Source organism: Lupinus angustifolius, unplaced genomic scaffold (genome assembly GCF_001865875.1).
Source record: "Lupinus angustifolius cultivar Tanjil unplaced genomic scaffold, LupAngTanjil_v1.0 Scaffold_75_79, whole genome shotgun sequence".
NCBI classification, from domain to species: domain Eukaryota; kingdom Viridiplantae; phylum Streptophyta; class Magnoliopsida; order Fabales; family Fabaceae; genus Lupinus; species Lupinus angustifolius.
Genome location: NW_017723663.1, coordinates 367,033 through 379,011, shown reverse-complemented (window position 1 = coordinate 379,011; position 11,979 = coordinate 367,033). Strand labels below are relative to the sequence as shown.

Genomic DNA, 11,979 nt, shown 5'->3' with positions numbered 1-11,979 from the left:
AATAATGACAAATCTCCTAGGGTGGCTAATGATGAGCTCATGAGATATGGTGAAAGTGATGGGAGATTTGCTTTATGGAAGTCAAATCTCTCATCTCAATGTGAAATGATCACCTCGCGAATACGTGTGATACCCATGCCCGAGTATTATCGGCCAATACTCAATTGGGTATTTTAAATCGCCCGATCCTAATATCCGATTAGAATTTCGGATTTCGACATTCCGAGTGAAAAATATTTAGAAAATAGGTATGAGTGTAATCAGAGTTTATTTTGATTCGAAATTAAATTATGAAGCCAACGGCGCGATCGAAATTCGATTCCGAGTTACGGAACTATCCGAGTTACGGAACTCAAAACGACACTTTTTGAGCCGTACCGGGCGGATTCGGCCCCGACAGTGGTCCAGAACCGCCTGTCTCCAAAATTTACCACAAAATCGGAAATAAAATTTCAAGAATAAAACTCAACTAGAGTTTTGTCTAATTCCTTACCGAAAATTCCCAGAAATTCATTTTTGAATATATAATTAATGAAAATATTAGTAAAATCTTATAATCCAAAATCGTAAAATTCGCGGTGTTACAACCCTCGCTAATAACATGGACTTTCATACCCTTAAAAATTATTTATTTGAAATTCAAGTATTGGAACAAAATATTTTATTTTTTATTTTTGTGTGTGACAAGAGGTTATCGTGCTTTACGTATCTCTGTGTGCAATAAAGAAATCAAGATTACGTAGTTCTGATTCAAAAATTGTTTAGCTACTTCGGTTAATTGTTAATGATTTAGAAAATACCGTTAGATTTATTGATTTGTTGAATTGATTAATATGTAATTGTTTTAATTTAATGAGATTAATAACTTAGAAATGGTGTTGGCAGTAGACCTTCTCCTTATTTCGAGGGGAGTTAGAGACGACTCTAACCATAATCTACTATAAAACTCATAAAATTTATTTGGTAAAATAGTTTTAAAATATAATAATTTGCTGATCAATTACAATTTATTATATATATATATATATATATATATATATGAAGTTAATAGTATAAGATATTTCTGTTTACTGTTCATGTTGTACACTTGTGGCTGATGCTGAAGGTTGTTGTCGTTATTGCCGATGTTGTTTTGTTGTTGTTATGGCTGATTCGGATTGTTAAAGGTTTGATTTCAAGGTGGTGGGGGATCAAAGTTTGGTTTTTCTAATGATGGGTTCGGTAATTTTCTTTTGAGAAAGCTTGTCGAAGTGTCTGAAATAATTGTGGTTATTAGTGGTGTTTGAGGTGTTCCTTGAAGATGAGGGAAGCATATCCCTTTTTGGTGTCGGGATAAAGGTTCAATTTAGTGATTTATATTCCCTTTTCTATCAAGGGAAAGATTCAGATCCAGGAGCCAGGGGACTCTGGTTTTATGGGTCGACGTGAACCATGTAAGTATGAAGAATGTGGAATGTGGGATGTGAACAGGATAAACCCCTGCCTTATGGCTTTTGTGACCTATTACTGACTATTAAATTTGTTCTGCATTAGTTGTGTGCGGTTTTGTGTTTACCTTGATCAAAAACTCGATGTTCTCTACTATTTGGTTGTGTATTTGTTATGTTTTACCCATTACTAATAGGTTGGTAGAAATAAAGTCAAGGTTTCTCTTATTATCATAACCCTTTCAAGTATGTTCTTTTTCGTGGGTTTGCATATGGTGTGTTGGTCACTTCTCAATTAAAGTTCTGGATTTATAAACACATAATGATAGGATCACAAAATAAAAATGAGATCATTCTAATATGGTTGAGTAAAGGGAGGACGAACCTGTGTGTGTATATATGACATGCGTGCTGGAATGCCGTCTTGTTGTGTATGCGTGATTCGTAGGTGTATGTATGTGTGATCCACGACGGCTTGTGTTGCAGGTGTATAATCTGTGAATGTTCTATGATTTCTTGTAGTGTCTCCTCCCCTTTCTGTTATGATTCATGCAATTTTATATTGGTTGTGTCCCTATGTGAAAAACTTTTGGGTTGCTCATTAGAGTCAGAAACATTTTCTGACTTTAATCATCTCATTCTCTCAATTGCCCCATTACGATCATTCCTTTATGCTGATTATTGATGTAAATGAAAGACTTTCTGGATTGCTTCAGTTTGCCACTTTTGGAATTCTGTCTGTTGATAACCCATGGCTGAATCATTTTTCTGACTTTATTTTGATTACCTCATGATTGCTGCCCTTTAGCTTATTGTAACTGAAATGCCAATAATGCTACATTCTATCCATTGAGTGCCATTTACTTGGAATTATGCTGAATCATTGTGTCCTCTGATTGCTTAGAATGCTCTATTATTACTCCAAAAAATATAACAGCCATACTTTAACAGTTAGCTCTCTTCAATGCAGACCACTCAACCAATTGTCTGCAGCTTCAGTTTCCATCAGAATGCCAACAACTGCAATCCCGTAAATAGATCTGATAACATCAAGCCTAGAAGATGTGAGATTGGTGTGAACATCTGATCTAGCAGCCTTATGCTTTGTTCCAACATATAGCTCTTCTTGTAGGAATGTGACACTTATCAAAGCTGTGATGACTGTTGCTAGAGGTTTGAACATCGCTCAGTATAGAGGACCTCTTTCTGAGATGCACCAGGTTTGAATGAAGAAGCTGGCCGCAATTCCAATTCCACTTCCACTGGCAGTGAGATATATAGAGGCAAAAAATTCCACTTGTACCATTTTTTGTCCTTTGAACAATGCCATTGTTAAGGCTCTACTTACACAACAAACTATTCCTAATATTCGGGCAATGCTCCTTAAGCTTCTTTAGACCAATTTTCTCAAATCCAACAATTGCTTGGAAATATGCATTTTGATTTACTGTTACTCCAATAAGGGGTGTGGTAAACATAAAAAAGAAGCTCCTTAACCCTATCGAAATCTTCAAAGATTGTCTTCATTCTCATTAGTTCCTCAAACTTTAACAACTTTGATATCGTGTGCCTTGATGTAATTAAATGTGCTTTGTAACCAATATAAATCTCACTCATGACTTAATGTAGTTACAGTAAAGCCCCCAACAGAGATGTTGTTGTGTTATTTGATTTTATCACTCTAACACCATCATAGATTAAGTGTCAGAATCATCTAGTTGAAATCTAAATTGTTATTGTAATAGCAAGGGAATTGGGGTGATGTAAGTGTTCAATGATATCTATTTGTTATAGCTATATTGGAGTTTACTATTTTTTATAAAATGGGCGAAAAACGTTTTTGGAAATATTACTTTCAGAATCAAAACAAACCCACTCTGGTAATACAATTCTGCCACCTTAGTGTAGGTGAGAAAGTATGCAATGTTGGAGTAATTTTATAACATGGAAGATACTAAATATGACAAGAATACTATCATCATATAATTATATCAGTCGTGTCAAATCATGAAGAATAAATAGAAAAGGGGAAGCGTGCTTGAAGGATCCATGAAATATTCTTGAAAGAAATGAACTTCTTGATGGATTAGTGATCTTCCAATGTAGACTACCCTTGCTTTTTAGTTCCTTTTCTAATGGGATGAAAAGAATAGAATTTAATTTTGTTGTGTCTACAATTGGGGACCATAACCCCTATTTATAAGACATGCATTCCCTTTCATGAAGGGTGATGTCCTTTTGAATTTTCTTATTTCTTATTTTTGCCCATCATAAAAATAGAAATTAAGATATATGGTATCTACACAATAATGTTCATGATAGTTATGTCTATAAGCCATAACTTTTCTTAAGTAACCACTTTAATTTTGACTAATAAAAAATAATGACACAAACACATTTAAATATTACATTTGTGACCCAAAATTTCTTACATGCAATAATATGGAAGAAACATTATTCAGTAAAATGGGAGAAATCGGTTTGATGAAGTTACCTTTGATTGAAATATTTTGATACACTAACCCAATCTATGAATGTCATTGTCATTATACACATCAATATAAATTTGGTTGACACCGAATAAGAATTATATGGTAATAACATAACTATCACATTAATATCAAATAGGCTTGACAAAATTTAGTGTTCAACAATCATATTTAAAAATAAAAAATTAATTGTGAGTATATTTTTATATTAGATTAATAATGGCTGACGAATCTGGTGAAAAAAGTAGAAACTATTACATCTATTACAACTGGGCAATAAATGTGAATTCAACGAGTGAGCAAAAAATGATAAGTATTTTGTTCAAGAGTAATTATAGGTTTACGGAAATGGTTGACTGTTACTAGAAAGTAGATTTCTAAGAAACAATACGCGAATATTAATTAAATTAAATTGTGACATGTTAATCCGTTCCAAAAGAATAATTTGATTTCAACTTTAATGCCTAATTTTAAGGTGACCCACAAAATTAAAAATCTAAGCAACCAAAAACATGTTACCAATGAGGATATTATTAGCATTAATAGCAATAAGTATAATTCTCATAATAATTCTATTATCAATTCTCGTGGAAGCAGGATCATACCATTAATGACACCGTTATTGAAGGAAATGATCACTCTTTTTTCATCAATGTTATTTCAAATAACAAATTTCATTAATGCTATTTCATATTTTGAAATTACTAAAGAATATATTATTAGCATTAATAAATTAAGAAGATTAAAAATCATAACATTTTTTGAATATATATTAGTATGACATATGAGAATATAACAAATGAGAATTTTCAAAATATTTAATTATTATCATTATATTATTTAATTAAAAGATAACAATGGTAGATATATTCATGGAAATTATATGTATTTTAATTAGGAATATGTAAGAATAACAAATCAACTATTAGACTCTTTTTATTATTTTGATTAAAATTATCAGAAAAAAATATCCTCAAATCCTAACTTAATGTGTTTTTAATTTATGAGTTATTTTCATACAATGATTATTAGCTAAAACATAATCAAATAAATAACATTTAATTATACAATATTTGAATGCTAAAAATATATTCAAATATTTATACACAATTAACATTAATCTATAATAAAACATAAGCATTCAAGAAATAAGCTAAAAATCAAAGTTAATATTGCAGCTATATGAATGGAAAAAAATATAATGGTTCAATATATGATTTATTGATATTATAAAATATATGTATATTATTTATGCATTATGCATTATGCATAAACAAAGAAGCGAGTGCACGAGTACACTGCTAGTTTTTTAGAAAGTCCCCCACTAAAATAAGTTTGTTATAATATGTATGTATTATTAAATGATACATACTAGTATATCATTTCATATATATTTACTACTTGAAGTGTATTTTAATAAAGAGTAAAAACCTATTATGGTCTCTCAATACTTTTTATATATATCAATTTAGTCCTAAAAATTTGGAAATTTCAAAATAATTCTCAAAAATATCAAATTAGTTATTTTTATCATTTTTATAATTACTACACAGACTATTTTAACTCATATTTATGATATTTGATTACTAATTTAAATTTTACTTTTTTCAAGTATATAGACAAAGATACATAGTAATTGTTAAGGATTAAAATGGATATTCACTCTTTAATAAATATTTCTTTGAAATGAATGGGGGAATAATTTTCACTTGCTTTTGAGGATTACTTAATCTAACCCCTCAGCCTTGACATGCAGCGTACCGGACCCATGTATTTACTGAGCAAGACACATATTAAGCTTAAATACTCCTTGTAGTATTTTATTCCCTTAAAGTGAGCCTTCACGATTCGAACTCTATGACCTCATGGAGACTCAATGGAACAAATGATTATAAGTCTCTGAGCTCATGGGTTCGAGTTGAAGAGGCTCCTTTTAGGGGAATAAAATATTGCAGGCATATTTAAGTTTAATAAGTAACACGCTCAGTAAATTCATGAGTTCGAGCAATTGCATGTGAAGGCTAGAGTGATACACTTAATATATAAAATAGGGATAAATGTATATAATTGTCTCTTAGAAATAGCACTACTCAATTTTCAACTCTAACATCATTAACATGTCACATTTATCATAAATTCTACCTATAATTTTCAACTTCTAATCAAACAATAACATTTACATTGATTGATATACATGATTTAGATTCCACCATCCACCAAATAATGGAACCTGGAAGCATTCTTCATCATACAATGGGGGAATGTGATAGTAAAAACATTGCAAACTTGAAGAAAAAGTAACCTCAATCAAGGAACCATGGCTAGATCACCATTTTAATAATCAGATGATAGCACTCAAGCCTTCATTTCACATTCACTAGTGATCAAAAACTTAGTTTCCTCTCTACCTGCACAATGTGAGAATTTTGTCCAAAATCAAATATACAGGGTTGCATAGCCACACCCCATAAATAAGCAGAAGGAATATATAAATTACAGCAGCTATGTATAGATCAATAGCAAGATAGCACAGAATGGGTCTTGTTTCTTGTAGTTTAAGCCTCCGGTGTCACTTGAAATGGTCTGGTTTCATGATTGTGATTAAATTAAAGGGTGGCCCATCTTCTTCCTTCTGTTTCCGAGATTCGTTGTTGCCTTGGATATACCAAGATACTCCTGGAGACAATGGTGTATATGAATCTGCATGTGGAGAATAATCAGGCAAATAGTTTCCAATCTCACTATCAAGTCTCAACATATATTTAGGAATGCTAAGAAATATGAACACTCTATCCTTAGCATCTTGCATTATTAGAACAAGATGCAATCCATTGATTAAACAAGTCACAAACTAAAAAATCTCTTATTAAACAAGCCTTTGGAGTAAACTAACTATATTACAGGTCAATAAATCCAACATATGGACAGTGGATACACATTATTGAAACTAAAAATTATGAGGACCATAATTCATCCAAATTAAAGTGCATGAGGCATTACCTGCATTGGATTGGGGATCCGGTTCTCTTGTATTGTGCAATACAAGAGTTCCAGATAAAACAGTGATGAAACCGCACAGCGCTGATATGATACTACTTATACTTTGACCATAATAGTCCTAAATAAGCAGAGGAGGCAGGGTTATGAAAAATAGTCGAACCATGAAATGTCAGCTTCTATGCACAAATTTTCTCATTACGCGTCTGAAAGTACCAACCTTAAACATAATTGCGCTGGCTAATATTGTAAAAGCTGTGAACAAGGCATAATAGATTGGAGAAACAACTGCAGTGTTAAAATTGTCCAGTGCCTGTAATGTAACCATGAAAGAGTTGATCGCTGTAGAAGTACTGATTGAAGTTTGAAGATCAAGCAAGAAGAAAATTACGACAAATAGAAGGCACGGACAACACTCTTGTAAATCAAAAGTCAAAGCTCAAGTGGTGGCTTCAACTCAAGCATTACAGGGATATTATTTGGACTAGAGTTGAACATCTAAGTTACTTAAGAGCCTCAGAGCATTAGTAGTATCTTCAATACATAATTTGATATGCAATTTACTCTGCTGGGATTCAAATATAAGCAAAAACTCATGTAGTGACCTAGTGGTCTAAAATATAAGCAAAAATTAATTACTTTCTCCCTATTAAATGTTGCTGTCCTTAAAATATAGATAAATGCTTCCAGGCTATGCAGAATCTTAAGTGCAGTATTGATTCTGAAAACTAAAATCTAAACCCCGCGATATGAAAAACACAGTTATGCTCCCAATTGAAGATACTATGACCATTATAACTGCAATAATTGGTTAAACTTCATAATGACTAATGAATATAAGAATATAAGCCATGAGTGCAACAATAGTGACAGAGTCTATAACTAAAGCTCACTCTGAAAAACAGTTGTGATTCATGCCCTGTAACTATAATTCATCAAATTCATGATTAGAAGTTAGAACATAGAAGATTAGGCAGTATAAATTAAGTTTCCAATGCACCACAGCAAAGAAAACAGTTCAACTGTATATCTCCCCTTGATGAACACAATTAAAAAGAAAACAACAACATTAGGTTCGGATAGTTTTCAGCAAAATACAACATTCACCGTAGCCAGAATAAAAATGAAAAATTGGTCTAGTACTTCAATATATTATGTCCTCAGAAACACAAACAGCCTAACATGGTATAACTATTTTTTTTCTTCATGACATTTATTCTACACCTTAAGGACAGAGAACAAAGCAAGAGAATGGTATGAAAGTATATGGAAGAAGCGAACATATTTTAAAACATTAACGTCAAGATAACAAAAATATTGGCATAAAAATGAGTGGTATATACCATATTCAGGTAATTTAATTGGACAACAATGCATGTGATACCGACCACTGCGAAAATCCATGTCTGAAAGTAGAATGTTTGGTTTGCACCTTCAAATGAAAGCTTTATGGCAATGCCAATCGCTTTTACACTCATGACCTGAGAAAGAACATTTTATCAGAAATATAGAAATAAGATGGTAGCCTTCGGTATCACTATACAAATTCAATCAACAATTAGAATGTAAAGGAATATCTAAAATGCAACAAGGAAAGATCACAGGTTAAATAGTGACAAGGCTAATTGGTTAAAGTTACTTACAGTCAAAGACCCAACTAGAGAGCAAATTCCAATATAAACCAAAATATTAGTCTGGCCATAGCGCGGAGCGAAATATAAAACCAAGATCAATACTACGGCTATTGCTGAGGCAGTGTAGGAGAGAAATGCTGGATGCAAAATGGAAAGCACAAATAAGGAAAAAGAAAATAATCATATTGCCAAAGGAATTACACAATGCAGATTCAATGGAAACAAAGTACCAGGCTGAATGGCCAATTCCCATATTTGTTGTACTGAAGTAAGAGACATCTCTTCAGGTGCATGGAGTACAATAATAATGGATCCTACAATGCATAGGAGACACCCTAACATGCCCATTTTCTGCAGCTTCTCCTTCAAGAGGAAATGTGCTAAGACAGCACTAGCCATTTCCATAACATATCATTGTTTAGGTAGAGTATGATTGTGACGGGAGCACATCTTTTGTCCCATAGTTTGTGTCACTTCATGTGTCATAGGTTTGTGATTGGTTAGAAATTTTTTATGTAAGTTAAAATTTAATTATTAAGTATTATTTTGATCAATCACAAACTCATAGCACATGAAGTGGGTATATATTTTGACACAGCAGATTGTACCCAATTGTTTTTTGGTTTCCCACAGGTATCCTCGCACTAGAGGCAATCCTGTCCGGGCCGGGAACATCCACAGGTAAGTGGGGCTAACTCTCCCAACGGGCATTTTTTCCATCCACAAGACTCGAACCCGAGTTCTTGCTTAAGGGGAATCAAGCATGTACCACTTGAATCAACGCCCGTTGCTAGATTGTGACAACTGACACCATAAAATTCTTCACAAGATTAAACTAAAAATAGTTAATAAAAATGGGATATAAATGAATGAATGGTTTACCTAACAATAATACTCAAAGCACCTAGTGGAGTGACAAGCACAGCAGGGGCATAAACATATGCTATAAAATTGGCTGCCTCACCAACAAACACTACAAAAATAAAAATAAAAACAGAGTGTAATATTAACGCCATCAATATAAAAACAGTCAGCACATCATCCATCATTTATTTGAATGACACAGTGACCAGTAAAAAAATGAACGTACTGGTGATCATTCCGAGCCACCAAAGAGGCTGAAGCAAATAACCATAGCCTCCAACACCTAGAAATAAAAAAGAATTAATGGATTGGTGATATATGAATGAATGAATGAATATAAAGAATGAAAATACTTACTAGCAGAAGGGCCGTTAATTCTAGCAAGTTGAAGACCCTTTTTCTTGATGATGAAGCTGGAGCCAATGAAGACACTGGAAAGAACAGCTAACACCAACCCACTCAAATTGCTCCAGTACATCAATTCCAATCTGTTTATGCTTCTTCTGTATTTGAATTACCAACATCTATTCTCTTCTTCGCGCTTTTACTATATATTATTTTTATTACTTCAACCTCTCAACACTAATAAACAACCAAACCAACCACCTTCCTTTTCTGTTTTTCTTTTTTGTATTTATTATTAATTCAATGTAATAAAGGTAAATATTCGATTTTCTAAAATATATTTTTAGTTATATAAAAAACTTTTATACCGAAAACAAATATCTTTAGTTGTATAAAAAAAATGATACCGTGAGTTTCTTGGATTTTTATTTTTTGGTGTGACTAATGTTGTATTAAAAGTATGAAAAATACTCCAAAGGAATCCAATAAAATTATCTTAAAAACTAAGTTTAATTTATTAACTAATATATCATCATTTTTTTCAATATAAAGTTTCATTTCTATTTGTTAAATAATTTCCTTATAGACATTACATATCTTTATTAATAAATAAATGAAAAAGTTAATTAGTTGATATTCTCACTCCTTTCTCAAAATTTCATTTATTAACCTTACGGTATGAAACTCATTTTCATTAATGAAGAAAGAAGTTGTTAATTTTACACTTAGTTTTAATGAGAGAAATGTCATATTATTATATTTTAAGGATAAAAATATTATATTATATTGTCCTTTTCTTTTACTTTTGATATACTTTAATGGAGAAAATCTTAATTCATCTTTTTAATATTTGAATCCGGTCAACTCGTTAAATGGTGATTTTATCGATGTAAGTTGTTTAAATCAAAATAAAATGATATTTGGATCAAAGTAAAACCTAGTCAATGTTTTAAGTAGTAAAGGGATAATATAGTAGTGTTGATGCATGGTTGAATCATTACCATCACTATTGCATCATCACCACCATGTCATTATGATTATTTCTTTCACAAACACCATCCCATCACAACTAATATGACCAAGTCCATCATGATGGTCGTACTATTACCATCATCATAGTGTGCTATAGCTAGCTTCATCTTGAAAAAATTGAATTAAAAAGTAAAATTTCATACTTTAATTTTTTGCATAACACAATTATAGAATTTTTTTGTTATAAGCCAATTTCAATTATGACAATTTTGAAATGAGAATTTCATAAGAGTATAATATTTAACTTGTTATACACAATCAATACATTATTTTTACTTTTTATGTTCACTTATATATTGAATATAAAATAGATGATATAGTGACAACATACAAAATACTTACGATATAAGTGCGTACATTTTTTCTCATCTTATAATATAAGAGTAAATTATATTAACATCCTTGAGTTTTAGTGAAATTGTACAAATCACATCTCCCTTTTCTACACAAACCTCATAGTTTATATACATATATTACACTTGTTATCATTGCATCAATAATTTTAAATAGAAAACGATGGTAAATATAATTAAATTAAATAGAATATTTTAAATTGTCAAGACAAGTTCAAATGATTAAGAGTCAATGTCTTTTCAATATTTTTGGTTGCTACAAGATGCATCAATAATTTTAAAGATATATCGTTTAAATTACTCCTATTATATTGTAAAGGACCAAAAATAACAAAGACACATTAATTTGTATACTATTTGGATTTGTCTCAACAATATACTATATTTTGTTTAATTTAATTACATTTATCACTTTTTTGTTTAAAAAATTATATTTATCTCTTATGCAAGGATAATCAATATAGTTTATGTATGTAAACTAAGGAGTTTGTGAAAGTAAGAAAAAAATAAGTAATTTATATAATTTTACTAAAATTGATTATTAAGCTTAATACACAGATAATACAACAATTCTATAAGTCAAATAGACGCTGGGCAAATAACTTTACAACACCAGACCCCATCTTTACCTAGTAGAAGACAAACTCCAAGTTATTCAATGTAAGATTCACAAGTTGCATGATTATTACTTATGATATTTGGGAGATTAAAATGGATGCAAAGAATAATGTAAAACATCCTCTGCCTATATATTTCTTCATCTGCCAATCATCCTCATAACCCACAAGAAGACACGTATACATTTTCCATACCACAGAAGTTCAAAGCATAAGATACC

At 31.3% G+C, this 11,979-nt stretch overlaps 1 protein-coding gene and 1 long non-coding RNA gene across 3 annotated transcripts; one reads left to right on the top strand and one right to left on the bottom strand.

The window, feature by feature from the left end:
• The first annotated feature begins 1,077 nt into the window (after positions 1–1,077).
• On the top strand, positions 1,078–2,823 carry LOC109339420. The gene is made up of 2 exons (XR_002106657.1): positions 1,078–1,433; positions 2,398–2,823. It is a non-coding gene; the product is annotated as an uncharacterized LOC109339420 (long non-coding RNA).
• A 3,170-nt stretch (positions 2,824–5,993) lies between these two features.
• On the bottom strand, positions 5,994–9,988 carry LOC109339425 (probable magnesium transporter NIPA6). Of its 2 annotated transcripts, XM_019576863.1 has the most exons (9): positions 9,769–9,988; positions 9,638–9,694; positions 9,430–9,520; positions 8,778–8,938; positions 8,557–8,684; positions 8,257–8,394; positions 7,134–7,226; positions 6,917–7,034; positions 5,994–6,616 (listed from the first exon to the last, which is right to left on the bottom strand). In XM_019576863.1, the coding sequence occupies exons 1-9, from the start codon at positions 9,887–9,889 to the stop codon at positions 6,486–6,488; spliced, it is 1,038 nt and encodes a 345-aa protein (XP_019432408.1). In that variant the 5' UTR covers positions 9,890–9,988; the 3' UTR covers positions 5,994–6,485. The 2 variants fall into 2 exon arrangements, with proteins under 2 accessions (XP_019432408.1, XP_019432409.1); XM_019576864.1 differs by lacking the exon at positions 9,769–9,988 and having other exon boundaries at positions 9,612–9,694.
• Between the last annotated feature and the right edge of the window lie 1,991 nt (positions 9,989–11,979).